The following is an 18,090-nucleotide window of genomic DNA, read 5'->3' as shown; positions in this document are numbered from 1 at the left end:
AAAACAAAAAAAAGAGCAATTTTTAATATAATCTTTTTATATAATTTCTTAAGTTAACTTGTTTTATTTATGGTGGCACTGTACCTTAATTAACCATGAACCCCTCTGGTTCTGAGCTACTAATCAAATCAATCAGAAGATTTTATACTCTAAGGTAGTCAGGCTCAAAACAATGGCTGATGACGAGTACTAGTGAAAGTGCTAGTTATGAATTAACTTTACTAGCCAAGAGAAGACTTCCTTCTTCCAAAAATACTGTTACCGAAGTATGCGATCCCCATTAATGTAACTAGACAATCATTCAGTAGCAGTTGTATATCAATAACAGAATATTTACAAACACATAACGTTAATATTACCTCGAGCCCATCCAATAGCTATCATGACTATCCAGCCATTTTTGTAATAGCTATTAGCATGTGTGACTCCACCTACTATTTTCCAAGTTCTGGTCACTTCTTTCATTCCCGCTGCCAAGAGTTGAACAGGTAGGAAAGAATAGCCCTGGGAAACTAGGTCACATGGGCAAAAAAATACAATATACCTGAAATTAAAATTTAAATATTTTAACATATAAAGTATATTTATAATAAAAATATCTTAATATTTTATAAAATGTTAAATATATTAAGTATAATGTGTGTTAATATAAATTATTTAATGAATATTTAATATACACTCAATTTAGTTGAGTTAGCTTAGATTTTTAAACAATTAAATCACAAGAACAGCAATAAAAAGAAATAAAAACCCAGCATATTGGCAAAAACAATTTGGCAAAGCACAACAAGCTGAATTATCCATATAAACCAAGAATTTGACTTCAAGAAGACCAGAGATTGGGTAGTCAATTTTTCTAAATCACAGGAGGCATATATAATAACCTGCCCAAAAGACATGATCAAAGGGGAATTTCATCTTGTTTGGACTTCTGAATACTCTATATATGAGGAAAGTGTTTACTGAGTTCCTAATTTGTGCCTATACTCTTCTAGAAGGTAAGTGCTGAATCCACTAACTAAATAAGGCAAATGTATAATCACTTCTAGGATAGGGACTTCTCTAACTGGAGTGTGTTTGTCCTCTGGGAAAAGGAATTAGAGAAGAGTCCTCAGTAGCTGAGAAGGGCTTCAACCCTATTAACATCTTTACCTGTGCCCTTTTGTGCAGCACAGAAACTAGGACCTATACAAAAGAAGATCACAACTCTCAAGGAGACGGATTTGTGTTGAGGAAAAATATTTTTACATACAGGTAAAAGAATATGAAAATTGTTCTCTAATTAAATTGTGATACTAGTTTAAGAATAACTCACTCCTCCTCGAGTAAATTATTTTTTGAAGCATTATTTTTTCTAAGCACCTGTTCAAACAGTTTACCAATAGCATTAACTGGAAAACACACTAGTTTTTTTTTTTCCTCCCATTTCTAAAATACTCTGGCAGACAATTTCATGCTTAAACAGAACATAATCTTCTTTCTAATGTAGTGATATAGAATACACCACATGAAAGAAGTATTATATGGTCTTCCAAAAGAACTGCAATTCATGATTCATCAAGTCAGAATTCCCAAAAGTATTCATGCAATATGAAATTTGTTAAAATACTACTTCAGAGATCCAATGCAAGCTGCAATGGTTTGTTCAGGCTGAAGCACCCTTTCTTCATCTCCACTCACCAATTCCTTCCTATTCTTCAAAGTCCCACTCAAATACTACCATGTACATCTCACTTTGGGAGTTTCATTTTAATATTCTCAGTTCAGACTAAATTTTGATGGCTCTGTACAACTAAAACAATCAATTCTTATGCCTCAACAGATCTCTTTACATATTTTTCTCTATAACATATAAAGAGTGTAAAGCTCATAATAAATTATAATAGTCCTTAGATGGCAGTAATCATTCATTTTGTTATCCCCTCACCTAAAACTCAGCATGATGAAAAGTAGCTCTGAATTAAATAATTATTAGCAGTTAATGAAGAGACAAATATATCAAATCAAAGGATCAGCTGATAATTAAAGAGTTTGAGAGAATGGAATAAATTATCTGAGAGTAATAAAAAGCATTTTGAAAACAACTCATATCATTTAAAAGTATTACATGTTCATATATTTTGAGAGCCTCTATACACCTCTCTCTTTAAATATAGAATAAGAAAGTCGATTAAGGATTGGGGGGAAAAGTTACACTTAAAATAAGCAATTTTTAAAAATATTTTTAAATATAATAAAAATACTTCGGTATCCACCACAGATCAGATTAAGAAAGGGGAATGAGGTTTCCCTTTAGCAGTAATAAGTGCTCAAAAGTAAAATACTCGGGGCGCCTGGGTGGCTCAGTCATTAAGCATCTGCCTTCAGCTCGAGTCATGATCCCAGGGTCCCGGGTTCGAGCCCTGCATTGGGCTCCCTGCTCCGTGGGAAGCCTGCTTCTCCCTCTCCCACTTCCCCTGCTTGTGTTCCCTCTCTCACTGTGTCTTTCTCTGTCAAATAAATAAAATCTTAAAAAAGTAAAATACTCAAACAACAAAAACTAAAAGAATACAGTATTATGATCCCATTTTCATTCTCTACGCCAAGACTATCTTTAACATTAGTTAAAAACCTAAACTATTAGCAACTCGGGACTATTTATTTTTTAAGATTTTATTTATGTATTTGACAGAGAGACACAGCGAGAGAGGGAACACAAGCAGGGGGAGTGGGAGAGAAAGAAGCAGGCTTCCCGCTGAGCAGGGAGCCTGATGTGGGGCTCAATCCCAGGACCTTGGGATCATGACCTGAGCCGAAGACAGATGCTTAAACGACTGAGCCACCCAGGCGCCCCAGCAACTTGGACTTTCTAAATTCAACTATGTGACATTATGGCATATGGTCTAAAATCTGTTTATTGCTATTTTTAAATAAACAAGTCTTTATTTTATTTAATCAGATATTGCTAAAGTATACCTACAATAAGCTAACATTTTAATAATTTATTTTTATTTATTTATTTATTTGACAGAGAGATAGAGAGCACAAGTAGGTAGAGAGGAAGGCAGAGAGAGAGAGAGAGAGAAGCAGGCTCTCTGCTGAGCAGGGAGCCTGATGCGGGACTCGATCCCAGGACCCTGGGATCATGACCTGAGCCGAAGGCAGCCGCTTAACCAACTGAGCCACCCAGGTGCCCCTAAGCTAACATTTTAAACAGAAAGCAGCTCTCATTTCAAGTGTTAAATAGCCACAGGGCAAAAAAAAAACAATTGTTTATTGTTCTCAGTAGATTCACAAGTAAACATATCAGACCAATGGTTCCCTAAACAGCCATTCTTGCTCTATAATGTAAGCTAGCTTTTTAAAATTCCCTTAATGAATCACTCAACCAACACTCATTAAGCAATCACCATGTCCCTCCTTTTATAAAGATTATATTTTACCTCTTACTAACGTCACATCTAGGGCAACTTTAACTTGTAAAGTGTCTTTAAGAAAACATATTGGAGGGGCGGCTGGGTGGCTCAGTTGTTAATTGTCTGCCTTTGGCTCATGTCATGATCCTGGGGTCCTGGGATGGATCCCCGCGTCGGGCTCCCTGCTTGGCAGGAGGCCTGCTTCTCCCTCTCCCACTCCCCCTGCTTGTGCTCCCTCTCTTGCTGTGTCTCTCTCTGTCAAATAAATAAATAAAATCTCAAAAAAAAAAAAAAAAAAGAAAACATATTGGAAAAGAAGAAATGGAATATATCAGCCAAAAAATAGAATGAGAAGGCAAATGATTTCTCATACATTTTTAAGTCACATAAATTAAAAGAGAGAAAAAAATAGCAAAGAATAGTTCAAAATAATAGAAGTTAGTCTAAAATAGGATACAAACAAGATACCAAGCCACTGACAAATGAAAGCTAAACCAGTTTAAGTAGGAAAGATGAAAGTAGAATTTAGGTTAATACCAAGAGCTGAGCAGAGAGAAGCTTCCCACGGTTAGTCAGAGAACCCTTGTTTTCACTCTATTATTAATTCTACTCCTCTGACTACAAAAGACAGTATTACTTAACTAAGCCAAAACAGAATGACAAATTAAATACAGTTCATATTGGTCCAATATGACAGCTTTGCTCTTATTACTCTAACAAATTAATAAGTTTATGTATTTTATGTATGCTTTGAAAAAGACTGCTGGAGGATGACAGACCTGTAAAACTATACCCTTTCTGGTATTTTTCCTCAAAGCAATAGTCTCGATTACGCAAATGTGCAATATTTAATAGCTGATACTTGTAAGTTTAAGGAAACCAAACTGGGGCACAAAACCCACTACATAGAAAAATTACAAAACATTAATTTCCCCAGGAACAGTTTTCAAAAAGAAAAAAACTATGAAGGTATAACACTGTCCTCCAAACAATACTATATACACACCAAGCTACTGTTTCCCGTTGCCAGTAGATGGTGCTAATATCCACATGTGAGCACTATGAGCTAGTGTACTAAATAAAAATGGCCTTTCAGTAAGTGCATTCACAGAATCCCGTAGTTTAGCTTGCTAGAGTTTGAAGTACATTCCAAACATAATTTTATCTCTCAAATTAAAATCAAATAAAGCAAAGATTACAAATTTTTTCTCAACATTAAAACCTTAAAAATAAAACAGTAAAATATACTGGGTCTTTAAACAAGTATCATTTTTTGTATTTAAGGGTCTGAGAGGACAGAAATATTATCTATATTTCCAGAATCCAAAACAACACAGTGCATAAGAACCGACTAAAGATAGTCTAGATTTGAATCCTGGCCCCAACTACTAGATATCTGTGATACCTTGGGCAAGTTACTTAACCCATCTTGCTCAGTTACATCATCTGCTAAATGAGAATAAAACAGTACCTACCTCACACAGTTCTTGTAAGGTTTAAGGGAGATAATACATATAAAACACAAAAAAATGCCTAGGACATAGTGAATACCAGTGGTTGCTATTATTATTGTTTTGTAACCAATAATAATGATCAGCACAATAAATAAAATATAGATATTAATAAATTATAGAGCATGAGAAGGAATGTACTACAACCATATGCAAAGACACAGGTGACTCTTACTAATATAATGTTGAGTGAAAAAAACAAGTCCCAGGGGTGCCTGGGTAGCTCAGCAGGCTAAGTGCCTTTGGCTCAGATCATGATCCCAGGGTACTGGGATCAAGCCCCGCATCGGACTCCCTGCTCAGCGGGGAGTCTGCTTCTCCCTCTAACTCTGCCCCTGCACCCCCCACCCTGCTCATTCTCTCTCTCAAATAAATAAAATTTAAAAAAGACACATCCCAGAGATCTATATACAGTGTAATACTCCATTTTAAAATAGGGCCCAAAACAAGTAAAACTAAAAACTTACTGTGTAGATATTCATATATATTATTATGCCTTCTTTTTTTCGAAAGGTAAGATAAACACAAACAGTAAAGAAGTTATCTGTAGGAAAAGTGCAGAGAAATGGGGCAGGGGAAAAGAAATATATGTAAGTTATTGGTAAAGTCCAGTTTTTAGTTTGGGTGTAATACAATGGAAATGGAAATTAGTTAACCACTTTGAGAAATGATTTGGCCATTATGTAGTATAGTTTAAAAATCACTTTCTCTGTAACTCAATAAATCTACTCTTAACCAAATACCAAGAGAAAATCTTGCTCATGTACACCAGTTTAAGTATATACAAGAATGTTCTTAGCAACACTGTTTGTAACAGAACAAAACTAGAAACAACTCTGTCAACAGAAGAATGGATGAATAAACTATGACAATTAATTCTAGTGTGCTGTAAGGGAAAATTAATAAATTACAACCATACACAATAAGACTGAATCTCAAGAACACAGACTGACCAAAAACAGCAAGTCACAGAAAAATACATACACATGATGCCATATATAATACTTCAGAAACTATATTGTTTAGGGATATAAGCATATGCTAAAACTACACAGAAAAGTAAAGGAGTGGATAAGCACAAAATTAAGAATAATGGTTACCCCTGAGAAAGGAAGAAAGGAGATCAGATCAAGCAGGCGGCGGAGTGGTAGCATACAAGGGACATCGAAACTAAAGGCAAGGGTTTAGGGAAGATGGTGGCAGCACTGGCCGCACAGACTTTGATCTCTTCAAATCCCATCATAAAAACAGGGCAACTAGAAAGCAAAACCAAAATCCCATCCACAACACACTTAAAATAAAATTATTTGACAAGGTATCCCTTCAAACCCCAAAAGGCAAATGGGCAGAGACAATTCACCAATACCCACAAGACCTATACTTTTTGGAAGGAAGAAGAAGGCAACAAGGTGGCAACTAATGGACCTAAAAACAAAACAACTCCAAAATAGCAAATGGCTAATCACTAGAAAGCACAACAGGCCAATTTGGAAACAATAACAACAGCTGAAACTGGGAGAAACTCTGACATTCTCCAATACCAGGTGAGACAAAGGGTCCATAGTAAAAAGCTCCTAAGGGGTTGAAGCAATTTAGTCCCCATGAACTTTCAAAACAGATCCACCCAAGCTGTCTCCCAGAACAAGCCCCATGTGAAGAAAACACTGGTATAGAATCAAAACTGAGCAGTACAGAGGGTTCAGACCAAACTGGGTTAAGGGGAAAGAGACACAGAAAATCTGAGAACAGTATGGTCCTCATCTTTTGAACACTATAAAAACAACAGAAGCAGGAGCTCTATGAAGTCAGAACATCTTTCCTGAATTACCCTAAAAGTTCAAGAAACCTAATTCAACATAAAAATGACCAACAGAAAAGTATCAAGGTCAAATCCCACACAAATTTATTATAAGAAAAAAAAGCAGAATAAATCCCTACAGACAATGAAAGCACTCAGGAAAATGTGTCCACCAAACAGATCAAAACTTCGACCTACTATTTCAAAATAAGCTAAAGACATTAAGAAAAGTGATATAACACATAAAAGAACAACAGACATCAGAATTAAAAAAACTGAGAACTGAAGATACAATTCTCAGGAAAAAAGAAAATTAAAGGAAAAGAAATCACTTCAGTAATGAAAACCAAACTAGAATGAAAACAAAGAGAAATAAATATAACAATACCTTGGAAGAAACAGAAGGGGGAAGGGGAAGATATTTTAAATTTAAAAAAAGAGATTTAAAAAGTCCACTGAAGAAAGACAAAGAGCCATATACCAACCATACAAGTGCCTGAAGAGTACAAATACTAAAATGATTTGGTCTCAATTAAAAAAAAAAAAAGTACCTGCTAAAAAGAACATACCACCTACCTAAAAATACCCAGAAGGACCAACACCAAGACTTATTTTATTTAAATTATTAGGCTTTAACAGGAAAAAAAATATTGGGGGCATCTAGAAGAATGTGAAAATTAAATGATCATCAGACTTTTTCACAGCAATGCTTTATGACATAAGAAATGAAGTAACATTTTAAAATCCTCAAAGATACAAAGTGTAATCCAATTATTTTATACCCAGTAAAACTGACTTTCAAGTACAAAAGACACAGACAAACATCAACATATGGGAATTCAGTGATGAATCTCCTAGAGCATAAGCTTCAAACAAACAAAATTACTAAAGAGACACAGACATAAGGACTGCTGATAAGCATTAAACATATTATTAGCTGTAAAACTAAGACTGAGGATTAGGAAAGGAAAAGTAGTCAAATGTAATAGTTATAATTATGACAATGTAGAATAGTACATCTATTTTAAAAATGGGAAGAGAACAAGAAGTATATATGCAAAAAAATTAATGTTCTCAGTAATCAGTGGTAGTACTGTTACTCCAAAGCTATTGTGTATTGTGTGTATAACAGAGAATAAAAGAAATGAATAATGTTGGAATATTCTAATTCTATTATGTCTTGTGCTCTCAAGAAAGAAAATTATTAGTGTGGAAGAAAGGAGATACATAGGCTCTGTGGTTGTGAATTTGAATTAGAAATATCAATATGAACTCATGAGTAATTTTCATCCTTATTTTTCCTAGCTCTGTCCACTGAAAAGGCATAGAAACAGTATCAATCCAGTAATAATGAACATCTCTAGTGCTCAAATTTTGGTCTTGAAATGCCATTTCTCACTAAGAGAAACCAGAGCTTCTTACAGAAATGAGTGATTCCAGAGGAAAAGTACAAGATGAATCTTATATTAAGTAGCAAGGAGCTAATCAGTCTGAAGAACCAATCTGAAGAAACTCCCACCAAAGGTAAAACAATTTGAGCTTCAATAATGACAACTGCAATATACTGAAACCTATAAAATATGCTTAAATCTGTAAGTTCATTATTACTCAAAAATAAAAAAAAAAATTGGTCACCTTTGGATGATGACAGAGGACCAATTAACTATCATGAAAACTGGTACATAAAGATAAAGAATCAAGGATTTATCCTGCTGTTCCTATATGTTCCTACAACTGGGTCACCAAATAATAGATGACTAGGGGGTAGTATTTATTTATACTATTCCATCTAATACGTAAGAAAAGACAGAATTAGACTATTACCATTTTGCAATTCCTAGTTAATTAATTCAGTCATTAAGTGTAAGAGTGCTAATGTCAATTAATTCAGTCATTAAGTGTAAGAGTGCTAATGTCAACAAAAAAGAAAGCAAATCAGATATTTGGGGCCTCTTATGGTCTTGCCAAAGGGATCTAACCTGAATCTGATTTGTATTCTGAAACAAACTACCAATTTTCAGGAAACTCAGAAAATACAGAAATATAATGATCTGCACCATGAGTATGCAATCAGCACATTCCAGACTATGAGAAACTCTACATGTCAAATGGCTCTGGTTCTTCAAGAGATAGGACCACAGGGAAAAGATGGCAGAGGAGTAGGGGACCCTATTCCAACCGGTCCCTGGAATTCAGAATTCAGACCATTCTGAACACCCACAAAATCAGCCTGAGATGTAAGATAGATCTGGATCTCCACAAACAGAATATCGCAGGTGGTTGGTTTCAAGGTACGAAGCGGGGAGCTGTGATTCCGCAGGCAGATATCAAAGGATAAATGGCAGCGGGAGGGAGCCCGGCGGTAGGGATCCTACACCGCCGGTGAGCGACAGCCTCCTGCACTAGGGAGGGGGCACAGATTCGCAGACCGGTACCGATGGGAAAAGGACTTTAAGGCAGCCCCTGTAGGGAAACCCAGAGTGCTGGGTGGCGCATGCAAACTGGGGGTAGCTGGCGGTTTTAGAAGCACAAAGGGCAGAGATGTGCCCCGACCTGGAGGTGAGGACTGGGAGCGCTGTGGAGGCGCACACAACCGAGGACTGCAGTTTATGGCCGCACAGACAGAAACGGACATAGTGTGGCCTGGAGAGCTCACTGAAGAACAGACCGCAATCTCTCTGCTCTGAGGCAGAGGGTGGGAAACAGTCTCTTCTGCTCTGACTCTCTAAGAGACGTGGAAAGCTGCCAGGGAAAGCCACCAGAGAATAAAAGCCCCCCCAAACCAGTTTTCACTGAGCCCATCCCCCACCACAGGGGGCAGGGCAACTCTGCCCAAACAGGGTTGCCTGAGTAACAGCGGCAGGTCCCTCCCCCAGAAGACAAACTGGGAAAACAAGAGGCCAGCAACCCTAAGGTCCCTGGAAAACAGGTGCATCTTGCTTGGGTTGTGGTCAATAATTTGGACTCTATACATTCCCTCAACCATCCCTCAACAGAATGACTACTAGCAGGAGGAACTTAAAAATGCTATCAATGAGATCCAGTCTAATCTAGATAATCTAAAGCTTGGGTGAGCGAGGCAGAACGAATTAGTGACCTAGAAGACCAAATAATAGAGAAAAAGGGAAAAGAGGAGGCCAGGGAAAAACAACTCAGAATACATGAAAAGAGAATCAGAGAAATAAGTGACAACATGAAAAATTCCAATTTCAGGATTATTGGAATCCCTGAGGTGGTGGAGAAAGAGAGAGAAAGAGAGGACTAGAAGATATATTTGAGCAAATCGTAGCTGAGAACTTCCCTAATCTGTGGAATGAAACAAACATTTGTGTCCTAGAGGCAGAGAGGACCCCTCCCAAGATCAAGGAAAACAGGCAAACACCCCAGCATGTAACAGTAAAACTCTCAAGTCTTAGAACCAAGGAAGCCATCCAAAGGGCAGTTAAGGGGAAGAGATTCCTTACGTACAGAGGGAGGAACATCAGAATAACGTCAGACCTAACCAGAAAGACCTGGCAAGCCAGAAAGGGCTGGCAAGACATATTCAGGGTACTAAACGAGAAGAACATGCAGCCAAGAATATTTTATCCAGCAAGGCTGTCATTTAGAATGGATGGAGAGATGCAGAGCTTCTCAAGACGGGCAGAAACTGAAAGAATATGTGACCACTAAGCCGACCCTGCAAGAAATATTAAGGGGGGGTCCTATAAATGGAGAAAGACCCTAAGAGAGATACAGAAAATAAATTTACAGGGAAAATCTATAAAAACAAGGTCTTTACAGGCAACATGATGACAATTAAGTCATATCTTTCAATAATCACTCTCAACGTCAATGGCCTAAATGCTCCCATAAAATGGCACAGGGTTGCAGAGTGTATAAAAAGACAGGACCCCACTATATGCTGTCTACAAGAGATTCATTTTGAACCTAAAGATACATCCAGACTGAAAGTGAAGGGATGGAGATCCATCTTCCATGCCTACGGACCTCAAAAGAAAGCTGGGGTAGCAATTCTTACATCAGACAAATTAGATTTTAAACTAAAGACTGTAGTTAGAGACACAGAAGGACACTGTATCATTCTTAGAGGGTCTATCCAACAAGAAGATCTAACAATTGTAAATATCTACACCCCCAACATGGGAGCAGCCATCTACATAAGCCAACTGTTAACCAAAATAAAGGGTCATATTGATAATAATATGTTAATTGTAGGAGACCTCAATACTCCACTCTCAGCAATAGACAGATCATCTAAGGAGACAATCAACAAAGAAACAAGAGCTTTGAATGACACACTGGACCAGATGGACCTCATAGATATATACAGAACATTCCACCCTAGAATAACAGAATACTCATTCTTCTCGAGCGCACATGGAACCTTCTCCAGAATAGACCACATACTGGGTCATAAATCAGGTCTCAACCGATACCAGAAGACTGAGATTATTCCCTGCATATTCTCAGACCATAATGCTTTAAAACTGGAACTCAATCACAAGAAAAAATTTGGAAGAAATTCAAACACTTGGAAGCTAAAGACCACTCTGCTCAAGAACGTTTGGGTCAACCAGGAAATCAAAGAAGAACTTAAACAATTCATGGAAACCAATGAGAATGAAAATACATTGGTCCAAAACCTATGGGATACTGCAAAGGCAGTCCTAAGGGGGAAATACATAGCCATCCAAGCCTCACTCAAAAAAATAGAAAAATCCTGAATTCACCATCTAACTCTACACCTTAAAGAACTAGGGAAAAAGCAACAAACGATGCCTAAGCCATGCATTAGAAGAGAAATAATTAAGATCAGAGCAGAGATTAATGAATTAGAAACCAGAAACACAGTAGATCAGATCAACGAAACCAGAAGCTGATTCTTTGAAAGAATTAATAAGATTGATAAGCCACTGGCCAGACTTATCCAAAAGAAAAGAGAAAGGACCCAAATTAATAAAATTATGAATGAAAGGGGAGAGATCACAACTAACACCAAGGAAATAGAAACAATTATTAGAAATTATTATCAACTATATGCCAATATGCTGACCAACCTGGATGAAATGGATGCCTTCCTGGAAACCTGGAAACTCCCAAGACTGAAACAGGAAGAAATTGACAACTTGAATAGGCCAATAACCAGTAACGAGATTGAAGCAGTGATTAAAAACCTCCCAAAAAACAAGAGTCCAGGGTCTGACGGATTCCCTGGGGAATTCTACCAAACATTCAAAGAAGAAATAATACCTATTCTACTGAAGCTGTTTCAAAAAACTGAAACAGAAGGAAAGCTTCCAGACTCATTCTATGAGGCCAGCATTACCTTGATCCCCAAACCAGGCAAAGACCCCATCAAAAAGGAGAATTTCAGGGGCACCTGGGTGGCTCAGTTGTTAAGTGTCTGCCTTCAGCTCAGTTCATGATCCCGGGGTCCTGGGATCAAGTCCCGCATTGGGCTCCCTGCTCAGTGGGAAGCCTGCTTCTCCCTCCCCTACTTCCCCTGTTTGTGTTCCCTTTCTCGCTGTGTCTCTCTCTGTCAAATAAATAAATAAAATCTTTAAAGTAAAAAATAAGGAGAATTTCCGACTGATATCCCTGATGAATATGGATTCCAAAATCCTCAACAAAATCCTAGCTAACAGGATCCAACAATACATTAAAAGGATCATCCACCACGACCAAGTGGGATTTATCCCTGGGATGCAAGGGTGGTTCAACATTCGCAAATCAATCAATGTGATAGAACACATTAATAAGAGGAGAGAGGAGAACCATATGGTCCTCTCAATTGATGCAGAAAAAGCATTTGACAAAATACAGCATCCTTTCCTGATTAAAACTCTTCAGAGTATAGGGACAGAAGGAACATTCCTCGGGGCGCCTGGGTGGCTCAGTCGTTAAGCATCTGCCTTCGGCTCAGGTCATGATTCCAGGTCCTGGGATCGAGCCCCGCATCGGGCTCCCTGCTCAGCGGGAAGCCTGCTTCTCCCTCTCCCACTTCCCCTGCTTGTATTCCCTCTCTCGCTGTGTCTCTCTCTGTCAAATAAATAAATAAAACCTTTAAAAAAAAAAAAAAAGAAGGAACATTCCTCAAGTTCTTAAAATCCATCTATGAAAAACCCACAGCGAATACCATCTTCAATGGGGAAAAGATGAGAGCCTTTCCCTTAAGATCAGGAACACGTCAAGGATGCCCACTCTCACCACTATTGTTCAACATAATATTAGAAGTCCCAGCAACAGCAATTAGACAACAAAAAGAAATAAAAGCTATTCAAATTGGCAAAGAAGAAGTCAAACTCTCTCTTTTCACAGATGACATGATACTTTATATGGAAAACCCAAAAGACTCTACCCCCTAATTACTAGAACTCATGCAGCAATTCAGTAATATGACAGGATACAAAATCAATGCACAGAAATCAGCTGCTTTCTTATACACTAACAATGCATCTACAGAAAAAGAAATTAGAGAATCGATTCCATTTACAATAGCACCAAAAATCATAAGATACCTCGGAATAAACCTAACCAAAGAGGTAAAGGATCTACACTCTACGAACTACAGAACACTCATAAAAGAAATTGAAGAAGACACAAAAAGATGGAAAAACCTTCCATGCTCATGGATCGGAATAAACATTGTTAAAATGTCTATGCTACCCAGAGCAATCTATACCTTCAATGCCATCCCGATCAAAATTCCAATGACATTTTTCAAAGTGCTGGAACAAACAATCCTAAAATTTGTATGGATTCAGAAAAGACCCTGAATTGCCGAGGAAAGGTTGAAAAAGAAAAACAAAGCTGGCGGCATCACATTGCCCGATTTCAAGCTATATTACAAAGCTGTGATCACCAAGACAGCATGGTACTGGCACAAAAACAGACATATAGACCAATGAAACAGAACAGAGAGCCCAGATATGGACCCTCAACTCTATGGTCAAATAATCTTCGACAAAGCAGAAAGAAATACGCAATGGAAAAAAGACAGCCTCTTCAATAAATGGTGCTGGGAAAATTGGACAGCTATAGACGGAAGAATGAAACTCGACGATTCTCTAACACCATACACAAAGATAAACTCAAAATGGATGAAAGACCTCAATGTGAGACAGGAATCCATCAAAATCCTGGAGGAGAACATAGGCAGTAACCTCTTCGACATCGGCCACAGCAACTTCTTTCAAGATACATCTCCAAAGGCTAGTGAAACAGAAGCAAAAATGAACTTTTGGGACTTCATCAAGATAAAAAGCTTCTGCACAGCAAAGAAAACAGTCAACAAAACAAAGTGGCAAACCACAAAACGGAAGAAGATATCTGCAAATGACACTCTCGACAAAGTGCTGATTTCCAAGATCTATAAAGAACTTCTTAAACTCAACACCCAAAAAACAAATAATCAAGTCAAAAAATGGGCAGAAGACATGAACAGACACTTCTCCAAAGAAGACTTACAAATGGCTAACAGAGACATGAAAAAATATTCAGCATCATTAGCCATCAGGGAAATTCAAATCAAAACCACACTGAGATACCACCTTACACCAGTTAGAAGGCCAAAACTGACAAGAAAAAACAAATGCTGGAGAGGTTGTGGAGAAAGGGGAACCCTCTTACACTGTTGGTGGGAATGCAAGTTGGTACAGCCACTTTGGAAGACAGTGTGGAAGTGCCTCAGAAAATTAAAAATAGAGCTACCCTATGACCCCGCAATTGTACTGCTGGGTATTTGCCCCAAAGACACAGATGTAGTGAAAAGAAGGGCCATATGCACCCCGATGTTCATAGCAGCAATGTCCGCAACAGCCAAACTGTGGAAAGAGCCGAGATGCCCTTCAACAGCTGAATGGATAAAGAAAATGTGGTCCATACATCAATGGAATATTACTCAACCATCAGAAAGGATGAATACCCAACTTTTACATCAACATGGATGGGACTGGAGGAGATTATGCTAAGTGAAATAAGTCAAGCAGAGAAAGTCAATTATCATATGGTTTCACTTATTTGTGGAACATAAATAATAGCATGGAGGACATTAGGAGAAGGAAGGGAAAAATGAAGTGGGGGAATCGGAGGGAGAGATGAACGAGAGACTATGGACTCTGAGAAACAAACTAAGGATTTTAGAGGGGAGGGAGGTGGGGGGATGGGTTAGCCCAGTGATGGGTATTAAGGAGGGCACGCACTGCATGGAGCACTGCGTGTTATACGAAAAGAGTGAACTGTGGATCACTACATCAAAAACTAATGATGTACTGTATGGTGACTAACATAACATTAAAAAAAAAAGATAAATTATGAGGGAAAAAAGGAATGGAGGGGGAACCTATAAAAAAACTCAAGAGACATTAATTTTTTTAATAGGCATGACTATAGTGCCTAGGGATGAACATTTGGAAGATAAAATTATAAAAATATACAAGCAATTACCATAAAAGTCAAGATAATGGTGTGCTACTGTAATGGTTATTTAAGGTGGGAAAAGCATTGTGATTGGAATGGGACACACAGAAGGGACTTCGAGGATGAATTGGCAAAGCCTTATCTCTTGACTTGGAGAGTGGTTTCAAGGTTATACTTTATAATAATTCATTAGGCAAAATAATTGTTTTTTGTGGTTTTCTGAATTTTCACTTTATAATAAAAAGATTCTTATTCTAAATGATGGAAATGCAGTTTTCATTATATCACAGTTCTTTATACTTTGCATATATTTTATAAATATTCTTTTGTACCTATTCAATATTAATTGAAAAGTTTTATTTTATTTTTTTTTAAGGTTTTATTTATTTATTTGACAGACAGAGAGCACAAGCAGGGAGAGTGGCAGGCAGTGGGAGAGGGAGAAGCAGGCTCCCCACAGAGCAAGGGAAGCCCGATATGGGACTCAATCCCAGGACCCTGGGATCATGACCCACGCCGAAGGCAGTCGCTTAACCAACTGAGCCACCCAGGTGCCCGGAAAATTTTTAAAGAAAAAAACATATTGTAATAATAAATAAAGACAAAAAGATTTGGTCCTAAAAAAAGAAAACTGTTCAAAACGAAAACTCATCTAGGGATGCCTAGGTGGCTCAGTGGGTTAAGCGCATCTGCCTTCGTCTCAGGTCGAGCCCCACATCAGACCCCCTGCTCAGAGGGGAGTCTGTTTCTCCCCCTTCCTCTGACCCTCTGGGCTGCTTGTGTGTGCTCTCTCTCTCTCTCTCTCCAAATAAATAAATATATAAATAAATCTTTAAAAAAAAATGAAAACTCATCTTGGTTAAGATCATAGTCCAAATGCTAAGTTGAACTCAGACCCTGCCATTCACCAATTCCCTAAGCCTCAATTTCCTCCTATGTAAAACTGGGATAATAAAAGATCTGAGGTTAACAAATAATTAAACACTATACTATTAATTCACCATATAAAAATGCATTTATTTTCCATTTCTAACATACCTTTTAATTTAAGCCAAGAAAGCATCCATTTATAGACAAGCAATTTTTTTTTCATTTAAGGGATCAAATAATCAAGAGCTATAATTCCTTACTACTCAATTACAGAAATCCCTTATAACAATACATAGCAGTTCATTTCTTTAGCAATGTATTTACTGAACCTAGAAAAGTACTTATCACACAGTTCACAAAACAAAGTCCCTGTTCTGAGAAGCTATTATTCTAGTAGAATGAGACAGACCAACATAAAAAGAAATAGATAATACGTGAGACAGTAATAAGCCTAAGAAGAAAAATAAAGAAGGATTATGTGATACTCATGGGGGAGGAGGTGCTATTTCAGTCAGGGAGACCTCTCTGAAAAAAGAAAAAAAAAAAAAAACAAGCTTTCTGGGGAAATAGTATTACAGAGAGAAGACTGCAAGCACAAAAGTACTGAGGTAGAAAAGCACCTTATGTGTTCAAGAAATGGTAAAACCAATGGTGGCTAAAACAATGAACAGGAGTACAGTGGAAAGACTACATCAGAAAGAATGAAAGGGAAGATATTGTAAGGTTTTATAGGCCATAGTAAGAGTTTTAGATCTTGTTCTTAATCAGGTAAGAAACTACTGAGCATAGGAGTAATATATTCTAATTTATTTTTATTTTTATATTTTTTAAGCAGGCTCGACACCCAGCATGCCAGCATGGAGCCCGACACAGGGCTTGTACTCATGACCCTGAGATCAAGACCTGAGATCAAGAGTTGGACACTTAACCTACTGCGCCACCCAGGCACCCCTCTAACTTATTTTTAAATAATCACTTTGTCCATGCAAGAAAGAGTGGTGGTTAGTATACAGGAGCAGAAGTAGAAGTGACAGTAAGTGTCAGACTCTGGATATCCTACTTTTTATATAGTTTCAGCATTATAAATTTATTTATAATATATAATTATAAAATTATAATAAATTAAATTATAAAATTATAATTACAATAAATGCTAAGCTAGTATCTTTTTAAAATATTGTTATAGAAATAAAAGTGCTTGAGTAAGCCTTTTAAAACACAGCATTATACCCCCTAGGTCCATCCATGTTGTTGTAAATGGCAAGATCTCATTCTTTTTTATGCCTGAGTAATATTGCACCATATATATGTGTGTATATATATGTGTGTGTGTGTATATATATATATACACACACCATATTTTTTTATACATTCATCTATGGATGGACACTTGGGTTGCTTCCATATCTTGACTATTGTAAATGATGCTGCAATAAACAAAGAGGTGCATGTATATTTTCAAATTAGAATTTTCATTTTCATTTTACCCAGTAGTGGAATTACTAGATCATATAGTAATTCTATTTTTAATTTTTTAAGGAGCCCTCATTCTGTTTGCCACAATGGCTGCACCAACTTGCATTCCTACCAACAGTGAAAGAGGGTTCCTCTTTCTCCACATCCAGGCCAACACTTGTTTCTTGTGTTTTTCATTTTAGACATTCTGACAGGGTGTGAGGTGATATCTCACTGTACTTTTGATTTGCATTTTCCTGATAATTAGTGATGTTAAACATGGACCTAGATGGTATAATGCTATATAAAATAAGTCAGTCAGAGAAAGACAAATACACTATGATTTCACTTATATGTGGAATTTAAGAAACAAAACAAACGAACAAAGAAAAAAAGAGACCAAAACACTCTTAAATACAGAGAACAAACTGCTGGTTGCCAGAGGGCAGCTGGGTAGGGAGGTGGCTGAAATAGATAAAGGGGTTTAAGAGTACACTTATCATTATGAGCACTGAGTAATGAATGTATAGAATTCTTGAAACATTTTACTGTACACCAAAACTAATAAAACACTATATGTTAATTGTACTTACTGAAAGAAAGAAAGAAAGAAAGAAAGAAAGAAAGAAAGAAAGAAAGA

At 37.2% G+C, this 18,090-nt stretch overlaps 1 protein-coding gene across 2 annotated transcripts in view; it reads right to left on the bottom strand.

Annotated features, from left to right (window-relative positions):
* TMEM38B (transmembrane protein 38B) overlaps nucleotides 1–18,090 on the bottom strand; it is a 91,884-nt gene that overhangs the window by 59,120 nt on the left and 14,674 nt on the right. For both annotated transcript variants that reach the window (XM_054509329.2, XM_045882843.3), the window contains exon 3: nucleotides 360–544. In XM_054509329.2, the coding sequence (XP_054365304.1) occupies nucleotides 360–544 (185 nt within the window). The remainder of the gene's footprint in view (nucleotides 1–359; nucleotides 545–18,090) is intronic.

The sequence above is a fragment of the Mirounga angustirostris genome, unplaced genomic scaffold, assembly GCF_029215605.1.
Source record: "Mirounga angustirostris isolate CCGP_5_RB_7025 unplaced genomic scaffold, mMirAng1.0.hap1 SCAF_15, whole genome shotgun sequence".
Taxonomy (NCBI): domain Eukaryota; kingdom Metazoa; phylum Chordata; class Mammalia; order Carnivora; family Phocidae; genus Mirounga; species Mirounga angustirostris.
Note: the sequence above shows the minus strand (reverse complement) of the source record. Positions and strands in the feature narration are given on the sequence as shown.